Genomic DNA, 19,945 nt, shown 5'->3' on the forward strand with positions numbered 1-19,945 from the left:
AAACACGCTCTTCCTTCCTTGAAGTAATCACTGACCCAACAAAACATTAAAAGGTACAAGAAATTGTTCTGGATCACAGATTTCTTCAAGGGAGAAACAAAGCATGCATTCCTATAGTATTCACAGGGTCAATGACTGTTGCTCATGTTATAGTGCCAATGTTGTTTCTTACAGATTATGAAGTTGGAACATGAACCCTTATTTTGTTTGTCATTTAGCAGACGCTCAGAGACTTGAGTGCATATTTTCAGACTTTTTTTCTCTTCTTTGTACTGGTCCCCGTGGGAATCAAACCCACACGCTAAAGGCGCCATGCTCTACCCTACTGAGCCACACGGGACCACCTTATTCCCTTAGTCTCGTCAGTAATTTGTTACGCTTGAAAAAATTAAGTTAATGAATCCAAACACACACTCAAATTACACTTCTATATTGTTTAACAGGCTTTTCAATTTGTTTGGGATGCACTACATGGCCCTTCATTACTACGCAGCCTTATCACTAAACAGCAGTCCTTCCATGTGCATTTGTGCGAAAGGCGTAAAGGTTGTCGTCATTGTAACTCAGCCAAAAGACAAGACAATGTGTCCATTTTTATTGATCATACACAACCATAGAAAGTTAAGTCAAAATATAATAGGGGTTGTTCATGAACATTAATGTCAGTTTTTCCATGACACCAGTTTGTCGATGAGCATTTTACAGTTTAGTCCTGTCCTACTGGTCATTTTACAGTTACAATTACTTACCACCCTTTTATCACTTACATAACATTACACTATTTCATGACACAAAAACAAAGGAAAAATTACACCTGAGGTGTATTCAGTGAGGTGAAACATTCTGAATATTGCAGATATAAATGTAATGAATAGAGCCAACATGATTCTCTTTTCAATACATGGCAATCATCTGTGCTATAGAATACATATCTATCTATCTGAACGTTCCATAATGCAGCACCCTCTTGAACGGCCCCCAGCTAAATGTAGTTTAGTTAAAGTTCTGTGGTGGGTTAAATTAAGGCAGATTAGTCTGGTCTGTCTCAAGTTTGAGAAAGTCTGTATTTGTGAATGTGCACAATAAAAAGGGAAAATATTGTTAGTTCAGTTTATATCAAATTAATCAATGGCTATTTCAGTAATTAAATATTTTCACCAATGTAACATATCCTTGCAGTCTATATAACAAGTTCTCCATTTCATTTAGTCAAATACATGTTCCTTCTGTAATGGTACATAGTTCCTTCTTGATCCCCAAAGCTTCCCCTTCTTTAGCCATTACACGTAAAGTCAACGTTGCTTAAAAACCTTGTGGCTTTTCACAATCTCATGAGTCAATTGTACAGTCCATTTGACCTGGCAAAGTCTTCTTTTTTTTGACAAGTGCATCTTACATTATGCAGAATCTGAAGTTACATTATATTGGTTGTTGTTACTTGCATATTAAGTCAGTATTATAATAAGGCAACAAGAAGTGCACACTGTTATAAATGAGTTAAATGCCATCGCTTGAATTTAGCAGCTGTGCCTGCTATCGCAAACTTTCATGAATAACCTCCAATTACTTCTGTGGAAGGGCTTTGGGTTAAAGCAGGTAGTAACAGAGTTGAGAGAAAATGTCCCTAAAGAGGACAAAGAGGAAATCAAACATAATAGAACATGACAAGAGTTAATACACAACACATCCCTGTGACATAGTTAGACAACTGTAATGGTTACCAGGGTTGGACTTCGGAGAGCTGGATCAACAAGTTAAGCAGCCAACTTCCAGATACACTGAGATTACTCTTGGTTTTCTGGTTCCACAAGAAAGCTTAAAGTGGACTATGGGTTATTGAGAGCGATTATATAGTCAGTTATATACCATGCCCAATTCAAGTGTTATCTTTCTCGAAGAACTATAATGTGCAGAGTTGTTTCAGAATGTTGTGGAAAATCGTCTGGCCAACTCATGCTATGAAACAACCCCCAGAGTACAAAACTGAAGGCAAAAATTTACGTCGGCATTCACAGCACATTGCATGTTTTTTTCTCTTCCTAGACTAGTACTTTTGTTAAAGGGTTAGGTTATATTTTAGGCCTCCAACCGTTAATAAACTGCATAAGTTTCTTCACTTGGAGTTTGCTTAACTTGAAGTCCTCTGACAGAATCTCTTCCGTGAGCTGCAGGAGAAGATTTCCATCGATTTTCTCCGTGACGAACAAAGACACAATGTCGTCGGAGAGGCCAATGAACCGTAACGATTTGGACAACTCTTCGATGGAGAGTCCAGATAGGTTGGTGGGTGGTTGCCAAGGTCCTCCGGGGGCTGGTGCAGAGAGGGAGGATAGTGACGGTGGGGGGAGGGGCGGATAGGAAATGGAGAATATGTCTGTCGCCGTGACCTGATCGTGTTGTTGGCTGACCAGGCACTTTAGAGTGTCCTGCTCCGTACCTTTGACTGCATCTGTACCTTTACTTGTCTCGTTTGATTTGGGCGTCCTCGGTGGCAAGATGGGGCACGACAGGCTTTGTTTAGTGTTACATTCTTCAATAGTATTATCTCTGTACATTTCCAGGGTGTAGCTCGACGACTTGGTGCAAAACTGATTAGTGTACGAGGCTTTGAAGGGGACAGCGTTACTGCTCTGCTCTCTTCCGTCAAAATCAAAAAGGCTGGAAGTGCATGGCGACTTAGGCGTGCCCAGGGGTCTTTTTCGGGGATAGCTGTAGTAACTTTGACAGTGGATGGGCAGGAACTCCTCCATGCCTTGAGAAGCCCCTCCACAGAAGTCGTTGGGCCACGATAGTCTAGAAGGGACGCCGTCGAACGGTGGGCTCACGTGAGGTGTTCTAGGGCTGTCCTCGTTGGTCTTGACCCAGTTACAGGGGTAACACACGTGGTTCTGCTCCTCCGCCTCGGTCACTTCAGTCTCTCCTCCTCCACTGCTGGCAGCAAAAGAAAAATACCAAAGTTAGTGAAAAGAACTAGGTACAAGTTGAGATTAAACACTACTAAAGTATTCTGAAATAATGTTACAAAGCCCAACACTCCAGACCATTGGGAAGGAAACAAAAGCTATTGACTAGTCAGCAATATGTAAGAAAGTGTGTGCATAAGTACTATTTATTGACATTTCCATGTATAATATAGGACCAGAATAAAAACTATAGACTGTGCAGGGCCAAATCCTTAAGCGGCGTATGTGAGACATGGAACCTTAGTGTATATCATGCATTAAACTCAATGGGAGGTGTGTGCAAAGGATGAGGCGACATATTGCGATTTGCCCCCCAGTCCTTACATGCTGTGTAGGCCTGAGGCGTAGTAGGAGAGAGTAGGGCTTGGAGAGCGCGTTTCCGTCTGCCGCGTCTTAGCTCCAGCCGGCGTTGTGGTGGACATCGTTGGGGTGGACATCATCTGCTTGGAACTTCGGGGGGGAATGGGAGGGGCGTTCAATAGACGACATTCTTCCTTCACCTGGAGAAGAAGGTGAAGGAAAATCAACTAACTTTACAAATGATTACAGGGTTCATCATTTTCTTGTTTTTATCTGTGAGAGGCTGTTTACACCAGAAATAATATTAAATTGTTGTTACAATGTAATGTCTCAAACACTACATCTGATGATCATAAGCAAATTATATCAGTAATTTAAAATATTTTCCTCAATTTGCTTGGTAATAATAATAATAATAATAATTTCAAATTAGTTGGTAAATGTAGCCATGGTGATGGAATTCATGTGTACTCACAGCTTCGGACTTTGGAGGGACTGGGGGCGGAGGTAGACAAATTTCAGAGCTGATCATTGGGCCCACATGACTGGAGGAGACGGGGTACGATAGGACCGCCATGGAGGTGCCGATGGTGTTGCTGGTGCTTCTCGGGTCCTCGCCGCCAACACTGTGCCCTCCTCCCCGACTTGATCTCAAGTGGTCCAGCCACAGCTCCTCGTAGGGCACATCCGACTTAAGGACGGACTGGCTCATGTTCTCCAGCAGCTCAGGTAAGAGGTACTCTGTGTCGACCGAGTCGACCGGCACGCCCTCGGGCGGCAGGAGCGCCCAGTCCCCACACAGCGTCATGAAGCCCTGCAGGTTGACCTCGCTGTTGCTGTGCAGGTTGTTGCCGTAGACGCACACAGACAGTCTGTGGAATGACTGGGTAAGCTCGTCGCGGGCGTACGTGAGAGAGCTGGGCACGTGCATGTGGGAGGGGCAGCCATTGCTGCTGCTACTACCGCTCCCACTGCTCTTCTTGGGGCTCTTCCCGTCGACGTCGTTCCAGTCGGTCCTGACATCGCGCACAGCACGGGAATAGTCGTCAATGTCAAACTGCTCCTGGCAGAAGGTGAACCAGCGGTGCACCATGGTGTCCAGCCACAGCTCACTTTGCAGCAGCCCTTCAGGGATGATGAACTTGGGCATGGAGGCCATGTGGAGTGGGAAGTGGACAGGGAGGATCTTGTTACTGCGCAGCACGCAGCCCACCACCACCGTTTTGGTCTGGATGTTGACAAACTTGTAGCGGTGGCCCTCGCGGATCAGGTGCAGGTCGTGCTGGTTGCGCGGCGGGCTGCCAGGCACAGTGACGTTGACGGGCAGACGGGTCTTCTCCACGATGTCACGGATGGTGTGCTCGCCCTCCTGCATCTGGAGCTCTAGCGGGCTGCAGGTGCTAAAGCGGCCCTTACACTGGAAGGGCAGGCTGACACTCTCGTTGGTCCGGTGGTTCATGCAGATGAGGCAGGGCATCTTGCCACGGTTCGCCATCTTGCTGATAGAGTTGAGTTTGCTGATCTTCTTGAAGATTGTGTTGAAGCGCGACTTCTCCTTGGACGCCTTGGCGTACAGGATCTCTGCCTGGCCCATGAGGGTGAGCTCATCACCAGTGCTTAGTGTGATGTTGTACACCTCCGTGTCCTCGTTGCATTCGCCTGAAGCCATCTGTGAGACAAGAAGATTGTGTTAGATTGTAGTCTCATTGCCTAAAAATCACATCTCTAACCCCTTAAAAACACTCCAATTGAACTCCTACTATGACAATGTCACATCTGTAGAATTCGGGAAACATACATAATTTGCAAGTCACTTTATAACACTAATCATCTTTTGATTAACTATCAACCAATAGCAACTGACCTTCACATTGAACGTAATTTCCTCCATGACATAAACCCGTTCGGGAAATGCTTTGGCCACCTCCTCCACGCTGTTGAAGTACTGCACCGGCTCCTTGACATCTCTGTCCTGCTCCAGCAGCTTAAACTGACCTACAGGAGGGGTTGGAAAGAATAAGATGGGAGAACTTGCTTGCATGTAACCTTGTTTCTGTTCCTGGAAAGGATAGGCCCTTATTTTAGTTTAGTCTGTGCTTGAAAATAAACATTTTCTGAAATCTCTCACTGAACATTACTATCCGAATACCCCTGGTTCCCATCAGAAGTCTGAGTCTGCACCAGGCCAAGTTTTCATTGCAACCCCACTGTTCCAGTGTTACGTACAGGGTTTCCGTTAATCAGTTTTACAGTTTGAAGTGACTAAGTACACTTCCCCTATGCTGTAAGTGAGGCGAGAGCATTGATCATATGTCAGTGTGTGAGTATTCATCAGCCAGAAGAGTTGGATTGGCGCAGGCGCAGCAGCGAGTCATTGACATAAAATGGACCCATCTGTGTAATCATTGATTTGAGCCTGAGAGGCTTTTAAGATCAGTGAAACAGGCCTGTGCCTGTTCTAAACCTATTTCCCTGAGCAAACAGTACTATGTGCATGTTTGCATGTTGCAAATTTTATACTAGCACAGGATTTATAAGCACTGATTGTACAGATGTCTTTTTCTTGATTAACTGAAATGGCTTTAGAACCTCATTGTAAGGCTTGTTAACAAGAAAATAAACTATAAGAAAAGATCTGTCTGTAATCAGTCCACATAAAGTGAGTATTACTCCAAAATGAATAGCCTCTAGAAAGTTCATAATGGATTATTTGTGTGATATAAAATAGGTTGGTTAAATGATATGCTAGATCGTGGCAAAGGAGAGTCATAGTCGATGTTAGGTTGAGTGGGTAGTAGCGTACTGATTAATATAACTCTGTAAGGCATTCACATACATCTGAATAAACATGTGAACCTCTGACAGAGTAGATTTCATAATGGAACAGCGATTTGACTAACCTTCATAATGCACTGGGATCTCTATTTTGGGCCCAATGACATAATGGCCCTCCTCCAGACTGTGTGCAGTGATTGTTGTCCATTGCCGACAGGAATGAATCAAGAGGTAGTCATGGTCTCGTAAGCCGTCCACCAACTCACCTGGAGAAGAGAGACACTGATTCAAATGATATCACTTCCATCATTTTTTAATTATTTTTTACAAAATGTTTGACTACAGTAATATCACAATCATTGAAATGTAGAACTTTAGTTATCAGTCCACCATGAATATTATATTTGACATGATTTGCATATCACTATTATTTTTATGTAGACGTTGTAAAAAATAACTACGTACACTGTATATACAAAAGTATGTGGACACCCCTTCAAATTAGTGGATCCTGCTATTTCAGCCACATCCGTATAAAATCGCGCACACATACATGCAATCTCCATAGACAAACATTGGCAGTAGATTGGCCATACTAAAGAGCTCAGTGACTTTCAATATAGCACCGTCATTTTATTTTTTATTTCACCTTTATTGAACCAGGTAGGCCAGTTGAGAACAAGTTATCATTTACAACTGCGACCTGGCCCAGATAAAACAACAGAGTTACACATGGGATAAACAGACGTACAGTCAATAACACAATAGAAAAAACGATATACCGTGTGTGCAAATGTAATAATATTAGGGAGGTAAGGCAATAAATAGACCATAGTGGCAAAATAATTACAATTTAGCATTAACACGGGAGTGATACATGTGCAAGTAGAAATACTGGGGTGCAAAAGAGCAACAAAAAAATAACAATATGGGGATGAGGTAGTTGGGTGGGCTATTTACAGATGGGCTGTGTACAGGTGCAGTGATCGGTAAGCTGCTCTGACAGCTGATGCTTAAAGTTAGTGAGGGAGATATGTCTCTCCAGCTTCAGTGATTTTTGCAATTCGTTCCAGTCATTGGTAGCAGAGAACTAGAAGGAAAGGCGGCCAAAGGAGGTGTTGGCTTTGGGGATGACCAGTGAAAATTACCTGCTGGAGCACATGCTGCTATGGTGCAGTGAGCTGAGATATGGCGGGGCTTTACCTAGCAAAGACTTATAGATGACCTGGAGCTAGTGGGTTTGGCGACCAATATCTAGCGAGGGCCAGACAATGAGAGGATACAGGTCGCAGTGGTGGGTAGTATATGGGGCTTTGGTGACAAAACGATTGACACTGTGATAGACTGCATCCAATTTGCTGAGAAGAGTGTTGGGGGCTATTTAGTAAATGACATTGCCAAAGTCAAGGATCGGTAGATAGTCAGTTTTACGAGGGTATGTTTGGCAGCATGAGTGAAGGAGGCTTTGATGTGAAATAGGAAGCTGATTCTAGATTAACTTTTGGATTGGAGATGCTTAATGTAAGTCTGGAAGGAGAGTTTACAGTCTAACCAGACACCTAGGTATTTGTAATTGTCCACATATTCTAAGTCAGAACCGTCCAGAGTAGTGATGCTAGTCGGGCGGGCAGCGATCGGTTGGAGAGCATGCATTTAGTTTAAGAGTTTTAGCGTTTAAGAGAAGTTTGATGCCACGGAAGAAGTGTTGTATGGCATTGAAGCTCGTTTGGAGGTTTGTTAACAGTGTCCAAGGGCCAGATGTATACAGAATGGTGTCGTCTGCATAGAGGTGGATCAGAGAATCACCAGCAGCAAGAGCGACATCATTGATATGTACAGAGAAAAGAGTCGGCCCGAGAGACTGCCAGAGGTCCGGACAACAGGCCCTCCGATTTGACACACTGAACTCTGAGAAGTAGTTGGTGAACCAGGTGAGGCAGTCATTTGAGAAACCAAGTCAAAGGACGACACCTTTCCAACAAGTGAGTTCATAAAATGTATGCTCTGCTAGAGCTGCCCCAGTCAACTGTAAGTGCTGGTATTGTGCAGTGGAAACGTCTATGGGGCAACAAAGGCTCAGCCGCGAAGTTGTAGGCCACAAGCTCACAGAAAGGGACCGCCGAGTGCGTAAAATTAATCTGTCCTCGGTTGCAATACTCACTACCGAGTTCCAAACCGCCTTTGCACAAGAACTGTTTGTCGGGAGCTACATGAAATGTGTTTCCATGGCCGAGCAGCTACACACAAGCCTAAGATCACCATGCGCAATGCCAAGCGTCAGCTGGAGTGATGTAAAGCTCACCGCCATTGGACTCTGGAGCAGTAGAAACGCATTCTCTGGAGTGATGAATCACGCTTCACCATCTGGCAGTCCAAAAGACGAATCTGGGTTTGAGGGATGCCAGCTGAACGCTACCTGCCCCAATGCATAGCGGCAACTGTAAAGTTTGGTGCAGAAGGAATAATGGTCTGGGGCTGTTTTTCATGGTTCGGGCTAGGCCACTTAGTTCCAGTGAATGTAAATCTTAATGCTACAGCATGACAATGCCCTAATGCACAAAGTGAGGTCCATACAGAAATGGTTTGTTGAGATCGGTGTGGAAGAACTTACTAGCACAGAGCCCTGACCTCAACCCCATTGACACCTTTGGGATGAATTGGAATGCCAACTGTGAGCCAGGCCTAATTGCCCAACATCAGTGCCTGACCTCACTAATACTCTTATGGCTGAATGGAAGCAAGTCCCTGGAGCAATGTCCCAACATCTAGTGGAAAGCCTCCCCAGAAGAGTGGAGGCTGTTATAGAAAACTCTTTAATAAATTCCCATGATTTTGGAATGAGATTTTCGACGAGCAGGTGTCCACATACCTTTGATCATGCAGTGTACCTAGATACCTATGTAGCTAGCTAAAAATAACTTAAAAAATATTGCTCTCTCAAACTCTTGGTGGACTGCATTTTACAGTGACTGTAACGTTATTTTTTTCTGTATGCATGCATTGTACGAAGTAAGGTAGGTAGCTAGCTAAGGAGGGTAGCTAACTATGTCATTACAGAAAAGGCTCCTGCGATGCATTCCAACTTTTTAACTTGTTGTGTTTAAGCTTGATAACAATAAAGACTTAGCAAGATAGCAAGGAGTGAATCTAGATAGCTAGCTACAAGCTTTTATACATTTATTGTATTTTGGAAACTTTAATTAGTTAAAGGCTAGCTAAGCTTTTACAACTTTCTTGACGACAGTAACTTAACTAGCTGATGTCAACGTTGACAGAGTAACGTTACAGAGACGGTATGGCTATGCAACTAGGCTAGCTAGCTAATTAACAAGCCAGTCAACTTAGCTAGGTTGGAGGCTAGTTAACTGGCATTTTATGCAGCAAATCACCTGGTTAGCCCCTCCTAAAAACATTAAATTGCTCCAAAAATAGCCTTACCACTGTCCAACTTGACAATTTGCGGCAGTCTATAAACACTGACAAGTCGATCTAAGGGTAAAGACGTCGTGCTCCATGATACATCTTTCAAATTGTTGTACAGCATTGATCCAAGGTCCATGTTAGCTTATAAACTCGCGACACATTAGCATGAACGCACCCGTTGCTGCTAGCTATGCATTGTTCTCTCATGTAACCTATACTTTTCTTACGATTCTGTTTTGTTTACTTTGAGGTTAGCTAGCTATCATGAACAGTCGCGCAGCCATGTTAGCTCCTTGCTAGCTAGTATGCTAGTTACCCCTAAGTTGACAGGAAATGCCATGTATTGAAACCATAGATATCTGCACATGCCAGACGTCTACTTCCAAAACGATTCCCTTGTCTGCCAGTCAGCCGTTGCAATTACCGCAGGGTCACACACAAGCCTCAATACAAACAGGGGAGCATAGGGTACTATATCTGAACCCAAGAGAGAATAGTTTGTGTCCTACTCAAACAACTATCACTCTGACAAACATAATATGGTATGCATATAACATACATTCACCAGACAGTTTATTAGGTACACCACCACATTCACAAAAATGGATCACTCCTACAGACAGTGAGTCAAGTGGCCATGGCATACTATATAAAGCAGGCAAACAGGCATCGAGGCATTCAGTTACTGTTCAATTAAACGTTAGAATGGCATAAAACGAGTGACCTAATCGACTTTGAGTGTGGTATGATCATAGTTGCCAGTATCTTAGAAACAGACGCCCTCCAGGGTTTTTCAGCACGACAGTGTCTAGGGTTTACCGAGAATGTTGCGACAAACAAAAAACCTCCAGTCAGAGGCAGTCCCGTAGCCGAAAATAGCTAGTTGATGAGAGAGGTCGAAGGAGAATGGCAAGAATCGTGCAAGCAAACAGGTGGGACACAAACAGACAAATAAAGGCGCAGTACAACAGCAGTGTGCAGAATGGCATCTCGGAACACAAAACCTGTCGATCCTTGTCATAGATGGGCTATTGCAGCAGACGACCACATCGGGTTCCACACCTATCAGCTAAAAATAAGAAGAACCAGCTCCAGTAGGCATGCAATCACCAACATTGGCAATTGAGGTGTGGAAAAATATCACCTGGTCTAACGAATGCTTTTGCGTCATGCTGATGGCAGTCAGAATTTGGCGTAAGCAGCATGTGTCCATGGACCCATCCTGCCTGGTGTCAACAGTACAGGCTGGTGGCGGTAGTGTACTTCTGTGGGGAATGTTTTCCTGGCACTTTAGGTCCCTTGGTACCAATTGAGCAATGAACGTTTCCGGTACTTTGTAGAATCCATGCCCAAAATAATTCAGGCTGTTCTGGAGGCAAAGGGGGGTCCAACCCGGTGGATGTAGCCTTCCTAACAAGATGGGTGTAACCTTCCTAATTAACTGTCAGGTGAATGTATATATAAACGCATATATTGTGATTTTAATATGTTATGCATATTATGCCCACGGAACTGAGAAACTAAATAATTGATTAGCCAAGCTGCGGAAGTCAGGCCTGTAGGGTGGGGATTAAATACATAGGAAAACAAAACACAGGTATTTGTTTTGTTTTCCCACTCCATGCCACATGCATAGGCTACCAATATCCATCTTGAAGATCACTGGGCCTAGGCTACTCCAACACCAGTTGAAGATCACTGGGCCTAGGCTACTTCAACATCAGCAGAAGATCACTGGGCCTAGGCTACTCCAACACCAGTTGAAGATCACTGGGCCTAGGCTACTCCAACACCAGTTGAAGATCACTGGGCCTAGGCTACTTCAAGAAGACAGCCAAGAGATATCTCTGTTCTTGGTACAGTAGCTGGTGCCGAGCTGACTGTAGGATGCCTAGTCCATGTCAGGACTGTCAATGCATTCTACTGTATGCAGCAACATCCGTTTTCATACCTGTCTCACGCTCACAAGAAATGTGTAAACAGCCCCAACGCTCTGTCTAAACATTATTATAAACTGTGTGGTTGGAGCCCTGAATACTGATTGGCAGAAAGCGCTGGTATTTCATACCGTATACCACGGGTATGACAAAACATTTATTTTTACTCTTCTAATTACGTTGGTAACCAGTTTATAATAGCAACAAGGCACCTTTGGGGTATATGGCCAATATACCACGGCTAAGGGCTGTATCCAGGCACTCGTCGTGCATGCGTCGTGCATGCAGCCCTTAGCGTCGTGCATGCAGCCCTTAGCACAGCCCTTAGCATTGGCGTATTGTCGGAAATTCTTAAAATGCAACTTTTAACTCATTGCGTTCAACCCTTTGGCAGATATCTAACTCCATACTACTACAGTGCCTATAGACTTAAAACGTTTTATGGGTCAGATGGTTTAGATCCTTTCTTCTTTAAGGTTGCAGCCCCTATCATCGCCAAGCCTATCTCTGACCTTTTTAACCTGTCTTTCCTCTCTGAGGAGGTTCCCATTGCTTGGAAGGTAGCCACGGTGCATCCTTTATTTAAAGGACTGATCCTAACTGTTATAGGCCAATAGGCCAATTTCTATTTTGCACTGTTAATCAAAAGTGTTGGAAAAACTGACTGGCTATCTTGATGTTCATACTATTCTCTCTGGTATGCAATCTGGTTTCCGCTCAGGTTATGGATGTTTCACTGCAACCTTAACGGTCCTAAATGATGTCACCAAAGCCCTTGATTCTAAGCAATGTTGTGCTGCTATTTTTATTGACTTGGACAAAGCTTTTGATATGGTAGACCATTCCATTCTTGTCGGCCGGCAGGAAGTATTGGTGTCTCTGAGGGGTCTTTGTCCTGGTTTGCTAACTAAATCTCTCAAAGAGTGCAGTGTATAAAGTCAGAACATCTGCTGTCTCAGCCACTGCCTGTCACCAAAGGAGTACCCCAAGCCTCGATCCTAGGCCCCACGCTCTTCTCAATTTACATCAACAACATAGCTCAGGCAGTAGGAAGCGCTCTCATCCATTTATATGCAGATGACACAGTCTTATACTCAGCTGGCCCCTCCCCGGATTTTGTGTTAAACGCTCTACAACAAAGCTTTCTTAGTGTCCAACAAGCTTTCTCTGCCTTTAACCTTATTCTGAACACCTCCAAAACAAAGGTCATGTGGTTTGGTAAGAAGAATGCCCCTCTCCCCGCAGGTGTGATTACTACCTCTGAGGGTTCAGAGCTTGAGGTAGTCACCTCATACAAGTACTTGGGAGTATGGCTAGACGGTACACTGTCCTTCTCTCAGCACATATCAAAGCTGCTGGCTAAGGTTAAATCTAAACTTGGTTTCCTGTAACGTAATCGCTCCTCTTTCACCCCAGCTGCCAAACCAACCCATGCTAGATTACGGAGATGTAATTTATAGATCGGCAGATAAGGGTGCTCTCGAGCGGCTAGATGTTCTTTACCATTTGGCCATCAGATTTGCCACCTTATAGGACACATCACTGCCCTCTATACTCCTCTGTAAACTGGTAATCTCTGTATACCCGTCGCAACCCACTGGTTGATGCTTATTTATAAAACCCTCTTAGGCCTTACTCCCCCCTATCTGAGATACCTACTGCAGCCCTCATCCTCCACATACAACACCCGTTCTGCCAGTCACATTCTGTTAATGGTCCCCAAAGCACACACATCCCTGGGTCGCTCCTCTTTTCAGTTCGCTGCAGCTAGCGACTGGAACAAGCTGCAAAAAACACTCAAACTGAACAGTTTTATCTCCATCTCTTCATTCAAAGACACAATCATGGACACTCTTACTCTAGACACTCTAGACAGTTGTGGCTGCTTCGTGTGATGTATTGTTGTCTCTACCTTCTTGCCTTTGTGCTGTTGTCTGTGCCCAATAATGTTTGCACCATGTTTTGTGCTGCTACCATGTTGTGCTGCTGCCATGTTGTGTTGCTAGCATGTTGTTGTCATGTGGTGTTGCTATCATGCTGTGTTGTTGTCTTAGGTCTCTCTGTATGTAGTGTTGTGGTGTCTCTCTTGTTGTGATGTGTGTTTTGTACTATATTTACATTTTTATTCCCAGCCCCCGTCCCCGCAGGCCTTTTGCCTTTCAGTAGGCCGTCATTGAAAATAAGAATTTATTCTTAACTGACTTGCCTAGTTAAATAGGGTTAAATAAAGTAAATACAAATGTGTTTAGAGCCCAGAGCAGTTTTGCATGGACACCAAACACATGTTTATTTCAAATACTATCTTTAGCCATGTTGTAGCCAACACCATGAACTGGTGAAAAAAAATATATATTTGTCATCATCACACTTCCTGCCTACCTCCTTGTGAGAAATGTGTCAGTCTACGAAGAGTGGCTCCACTGTTCTCATCTCTCCAGATCACTGTAGCTCATTTCCCTGATTTGGAACAATGTCATTTGTGAATACTCTAAAACAGTGGGATGAGGCAGTGGCCTGTTTCGAACGGGGGGACTCTGCTGCTTCCCTTGGAACATTTCTGGACATCCAGGAAAAGAACTCCAAAATCTTTTTCAACATTGGCTGTCTACATTTGATTAATAAGAACCTAGATGCAGCTGAAAAGGTATGGCAGTTGTTACCAATTTTCATCATTCTTGAAAGACAATCCTCTCTTTCCCTGTTTTACTAAAGAAATCAGACTGCATCTAAGGTTAATAGTTACTATCACATTGTAATGACATGTTATTTTCCCAAAAATGCAAGTCACAGAAAAAGGGGAAGTGCCGTTATAGTACACAATACTTGTGGTAGCCTACTATTTCATTGGGAGGAAGTCACTGAGTTTCTTCTGAATATCACGCAGGCTTTCGATGGCAGTATCGGAAAGGATGGACACTTGGCTGTTGCATTCTTTCAAAGAGCATTGACATTCTACAAAAAAGAGAGGCAAGATAAATCTATCATATTAGGGATGGGATGTGATTGGATGTATTATAATAACATATTTAAAAAATAATCCCATACTTTCAAATGGTGTGTTAAAATGAATAATCAATTCACAAACATACACTTTTAGAAAAAACAAGTTATATCTAGAACCTAAAAGGGTTATTTGGCTGTCCCTAAAGAAGAACCCTTTGGCGAACCATTTTTGGTTCAAGGTAAAAAAAACTTTTGAGTTCCATGTAGAACCCTTTCCACAGAGGGTTCCACATGAAACCCAAAATAGTTCTACCTAGAACCAAAAAGGTTTCTACCTTGAACCAAAAGGGTTATCCTATGGGGACAGCAAATGAACCCTTTTGGAACCCTTTTTTTCTAAGTATGGATTTCTCTTCATTTTGCCTGCAGGTATGAGGAGTCTTTTGCTGATTTCCAACATGCCTTCAGGGAGTTGAGGGGGAACCAGCTGATCGACTACAAACCTCTTGGTCTGAGATACAAATTATATGCTTGTGAGGTGAGTCCAGATAAAGATATGATGGAAGTCTTGCCAATGTAACAATAATTGGATGTTGAATATATTATGTGTATTTTAGTGTCTGCACAGCAACCTGTTCCAACATCACAGTATGTACACACAGAGAACAATAGCTGCAGTGCATAGGTGGGTGTTTCAATGTAAAGCACTTTGAAACCTGGGGGGGGGGGTGATGTATAGCTGTAGTTTTACTACAACAACAACACTTTTTCTGACTGGTATCACTCCCACAGGTACTGCACAACATGGCGCTGGCCCATGCTCAGCTGGGTCAGTGGGAAAAAGCCAAAGAGACCCTCCTGACAGCTCTGAACCTCAGGACTGAGGCCAAACTCAGCCACATTGACAGAGGTCTGGAGTGCATCCTGGTCAGTGGCCCTTCTCCATTACGCCTTTTTCACATTATCATGTCGACCCAAACCATACTGTGCTGGCTTGGATTGTTCTTTTTTACATTGTTTGTTCCAGCAACTATAGTGGATGAGTAACCAAGCCAGGCAGCTCGGCTCAGTAGTGTGAAAAGTGTATCAGTTATTATGCATTTTCACTGTGTCTGAGTGTTCAACAAAGTTGGTGATCCTTTGTAAATCCTCTGTTACTCCTTTAGAAGCAGAAGCTGTTTGAGCCAGTTGAGGTCCCGGCGAAAGTTCTGTTCAAGCCAAACAAGAACTACGTGGCTGAACTGGAGAAGAAGGACTACCTGGGCAAGGCCAAGGTATCCATTTCATCTCTCTCTCAAAATTAAACATACAGTGCCTATAGAAAGTCAACACCCCCCTTGGATTTCTTCACATTTTATTGTGTTACAAAGTGGGATTAAAATGGATTTAGTTGTAATTTTTCATCAACGATCTACACAAAATACTTTGTAATGTCAAAGTAGAAGAAAAATTCTATATTTTTTCAAAGATTAATAAAAACCTAAAACCACTAATATACCTTCATTAGATAAGTATCATCTAGGTCATCTACAAGTCTTTGCTAGGTAAAGCCCCGCCTTATCTCAGCTCACTGGTCACCATAGCAGCACCCACCCGTAGCAAGCGCTCCAGCAGGTATATCTCACTGGTCACCCCCAAAGCCAATTCCTCCTTTGGCCGCCTTTCCTTACAATTCTCTGCTGCCAATGACTGGAACGAATTGCAAAAATCACTGAAGCTGGAGACTCATACCTCCCTCACTAACTTTAAGCATCAGCTGTCAGAGCAGCTCACAGATCATTGCACCTGTACATAGCCCATCTGTAAATAGCCCATCCAACTACCTCATCCCCATATTGTATATTTATTTTTTGTGCTTCTTTGCACCCCAATATCTCTACTTGCACATTCATCTTCTGCACATCTACCATTCCAGTGTTTAATTGCTATATTGTAATTACCTCGCCACTACGGCCTATTTATTGCCTTACCTCCCTTATCCTACCTCATTTACACACACTGTATATAGATTTTTTCTATTGTGTTGACTGTACGTTTGTTTATTCCATGTGTAACTCTGTGTTGTTGTTTGTGTCGCACTGCTTTGCTTTATCTTGGCCAGGTCGCAGTTGTAAATGAGAACTTGTTCTCAACTGGCCTACCTGGTTAAATAAAGGTGAAATAACATTTTCAAAAAAATTACTTCTGTGATTTTTTTAAACCAAATTTTAGTTCTGAACTAATATATGATTGCCTAAACAAAGGGTGTGAATACTTACGACTATATTTTTATTTTTTTATTTTTAATAATTTGTACAAATTTGCAGAATTTCCTTTTCACTTTGACCAAAAAGTACAATGAAATACACTTCAATCCCACTTTGTAATGCAACAAAATATGAAAAAAGTTCAAGGGTGTGTAGAATTTCTATAGGCACTGTATCTTAAACAGGCAACATGTTGCAACTTTGTAGATGTGTCTATCAAATGCATGTCAATTACTTGGGTTGAAATGTGCAATTTACATTTGTTGGGAATAGCCTTGGGTTTTTCTTTAGGATAGCTATTTGGCACTTTATCAGTAGGCATTTCATAAAGTATTGTTTCATGTTGAACCTCTTTATTCTCTATCCTCAGGTTGTTTCTTCCATCGTCTTCCAGGATGAGTTCTCTGGCTTTGCTCCTTTACAGCCACAGGTGAAGTAACATATGATTTGATGTGATGTTTTAATAGTGCCTTAAAAATGATAAACCATTTTTTTAAACGATCAATAATTAAAATACAAACTATCAACAATTAAAATGGAAAAATTGATTGAGGAATATTCAGTGTAATGGGATGTGCTATTTTTTATGGTGAGAATAGGTTGAAGAGGTTCCTACCAGACCAAAGGCGCCTGAAGTTCTAAGGTAAAAGTTAATGTGCTCTTGATGTTAATTCTAGCAGACTGTGGGGCTGGTTTGACACTTGGCTCGATTCAATCCGAATCACGGAAGTTCAGCGTTATATTGCGATTTAAATTTAAAGTTGGGCTAATTTCCGATTGAGACGACATATGCGTTTACCATGAATGCAGTCTCCGTTAACTTGGGAACATTCAGCGCTACAGATTGAATTGAGCCCTTGGTTGTTATGATTGCCAGAGTTTAAAGGAATAGTTCGCCCAAATTACGAATTGGTTTCCTTACCCTGTAAGCAGTCTATGGACAAGGTATGACGGCAATCCATGCTTTGGTTTAGTTTCCCTAGTATTATTTCCACATGCTAACATTTAGAAGAGACAGTGCCGGATATCAATGCAGGATCTCTCTGTCGCCCCCCACAGGGCTCTGGAGGAGGGTGAGCCTCACACTGTCCTCTTTGAGTTTGTCCCCGAGACAAGTGATGAGTTAGCTGTGGTGCCTGGCAATATCGTCTTTGTGCTGAACAGCGGAGAAGACAACTGGGCATCTGTCATCTTCAATGAAAGAGTATGATTAGTTATTACATAAAAAAATGCTTGAATTAAAAATGTGCATCTATTGTTCTCATTATGCTGATAGATACTTGATTGAAAAATATATATACTCTGTGTTCAGTGAATTAATTTAACCTTTACATTTTTAGAGGGGACTTGTTCCTTATAATTTCCTGGAGCGTTTGGAAATAACCTTAACATCTAAGCAAGATCAGGTACATTTCTACCATCTATTTTGTGTTTTTTCCTCATCACAAGATGGCATTGACTCTAACACCTGTGTGTGTCAATGCTGAGCTATAACAAATTGAAAATCCTTTAAGTGGCAATCCCCAAAATTCTGGTAAAATAAAGCCTACCCTTCAATTGCTATGTTAATTGATTCCTCCTACTTGGGTTGATTGCTTTCTTGTAGGATGGGACAGACAAGGATGACATCCCAGCGTCACCTAGACGAGAACCACCGAATAGACCTCAAAGAAAATCTGGTAAAGATCTGTTATGTAAAAATATGTTGTATAGTTAACATTTTAATTATTTTCTATGCAACAAATAACTTTACTTTTTGGGGGGTATTATTGTAACAGCTTTGGCTGCTGAAAATCAGAGCATTGGGGACACAGAAACAGAGGTATGAGAATTATATCAAATAGATTTAAATACATTAACAAAAAAATGTACAGTATGTAATATCCAGCGTAGATACCAATTGTTTTTCAGTACTCTACGTGTACACATTTAAAATATAATTGTACATGTATTTAATTTCCTAGTATTGCCAGATTGAAGAGTCATCACTGTGTGTAGTGAAAGTGCACTTCACATACACCATAGCAATCTGCATGGTGCCTGGACTTCCCTACACAACCACTCTGGAGAAAATCAGTAACAAATTGGGCCTTCCTGCCATGGCAATCACCTTGAGGTATGGCCCTGTTTAAACATTAACTTCAAAACTTTAATTCAACATTAATTTCTGTTACAAAACCAAGCTCAGGGATTCCGTGTTTTTTCTCAAGCTATGCACACAGATTCCGGTAAAATAGTGATTGATGAGAACACGAGGATGGAAGATGTTTGGAGCCGTGTCCACAATGGTCGTCTAACACTGTGGTGTGATCTCAAGGAGGTAATGTGGTCGTACAGTATATACAGTATTTAATGTCATAAGTTGTTTGATGTGTAGACTTTTAAGTTACAAATGTAATAGTCAACTCCTAGAAAATGAGTGTATGGGATATACAACTTAGTGCTGACAGATGTCATGTGTACTTGTTTCCCTTATTTCATGTAATCTACACTACAGGGTATGAGTGAGCAGCTGCAAAGCCAGACTCAACTGATGGCCCTTCATTCCTACGAGTCTTCAACTCCAGAGGACCTCGAGTTCCATCAAGGAGATACCATCTTACTTCTCTCCAAAGGTGAGCTAATTTCTCTCATGCAGGGCACCATTTCAACAATGCAGAAATCTGTTGTCAGTGTTTATTATCCTGTTATTAGATGATATCCTGGAAGAGCTGTAACCTACTGTGGTCTTAAAATACAGAACTCCCATTTTCATTACTTTCTTTTCAGTCAATGACGATTGGTTTGAGGGACAGTGCAACGGGAAGATTGGCATATTCCCAGCCTCCTTTGTGGAAGAAGTTCCCATGAAAGATAAATAATATGATCAGAACAAAAGGCTAAGGAACAATGACTGTCGAGATTGTGGGATTTGTTCTACTTTGTCTTTGTTCTGGATACCGTCAACCAACAGTCATCAAAGAAAAACATACAAAAGCATAGACACAAAGTCAGATTTCTACATTTACGTTGAGGGAAGACATTTAAGTCAGAAAAGTAATTACCTAAGCAAGGACTTTTCTTCACTAGGCTGATATTTACTGATTTGTGTGATGTTATTGTTAAAGTATGAAGTTTAATAACTGTTTTGGCAGGCACAAATCAAGCATGCCCTTGTTTTCTACGTATTTGAATGTAATGCAGTAGTATGTTTTTAATTATTTGTTAATTAATTTAAACTATGATTGATCTAAATAGCCTATATTGACCTATATATAGCCTATATTGATTTTAATGAAAAAAATAAAAATCAGGCAACTTGAATATATCTCTTTTGTATATCTCATTTGTGATTTACAGTACAGACCAAAAAGTTGTT

General features: G+C 42.2%; 2 protein-coding genes across 4 annotated transcripts; one reads left to right on the forward strand and one right to left on the reverse strand.

Annotated features, from left to right (window-relative positions):
• Positions 1-580: 580 nt before the first annotated feature.
• LOC129859155 (GRB2-associated and regulator of MAPK protein 1-like) lies at positions 581-9,971 on the reverse strand. 2 transcript variants are annotated; one of them, XM_055928566.1, is made up of 6 exons: positions 9,477-9,971; positions 6,164-6,304; positions 5,128-5,258; positions 3,739-4,932; positions 3,288-3,463; positions 581-2,928 (listed from the first exon to the last, which is right to left on the reverse strand). In XM_055928566.1, exons 1-6 carry the CDS (start codon positions 9,595-9,597, stop codon positions 2,070-2,072), a joined length of 2,622 nt encoding a protein of 873 aa, XP_055784541.1. In that variant the 5' UTR covers positions 9,598-9,971; the 3' UTR covers positions 581-2,069. The 2 variants fall into 2 exon arrangements, with proteins under 2 accessions (XP_055784541.1, XP_055784540.1); XM_055928565.1 differs by having other exon boundaries at positions 581-2,931.
• On the forward strand, positions 8,859-19,894 carry LOC129859157 (neutrophil cytosol factor 2-like). Of its 2 annotated transcripts, XM_055928569.1 has the most exons (15): positions 11,330-14,042; positions 14,283-14,365; positions 14,771-14,879; positions 15,134-15,268; positions 15,508-15,615; positions 16,958-17,017; positions 17,187-17,230; positions 17,647-17,791; positions 17,928-17,993; positions 18,194-18,266; positions 18,366-18,409; positions 18,552-18,708; positions 18,798-18,907; positions 19,085-19,202; positions 19,357-19,894. In XM_055928569.1, exons 1-15 carry the CDS (start codon positions 13,869-13,871, stop codon positions 19,446-19,448), a joined length of 1,518 nt encoding a protein of 505 aa, XP_055784544.1. In that variant the 5' UTR covers positions 11,330-13,868; the 3' UTR covers positions 19,449-19,894. The 2 variants fall into 2 exon arrangements, with proteins under 2 accessions (XP_055784543.1, XP_055784544.1); XM_055928568.1 differs by lacking the exons at positions 19,085-19,202; positions 19,357-19,894 and adding exons at positions 8,859-9,052; positions 11,098-11,317 and having other exon boundaries at positions 13,896-14,042; positions 18,552-18,802.
• Positions 19,895-19,945: the final 51 nt, after the last annotated feature.

Source organism: Salvelinus fontinalis, chromosome 7 (genome assembly GCF_029448725.1).
Source record: "Salvelinus fontinalis isolate EN_2023a chromosome 7, ASM2944872v1, whole genome shotgun sequence".
NCBI lineage: Eukaryota > Metazoa > Chordata > Actinopteri > Salmoniformes > Salmonidae > Salvelinus > Salvelinus fontinalis.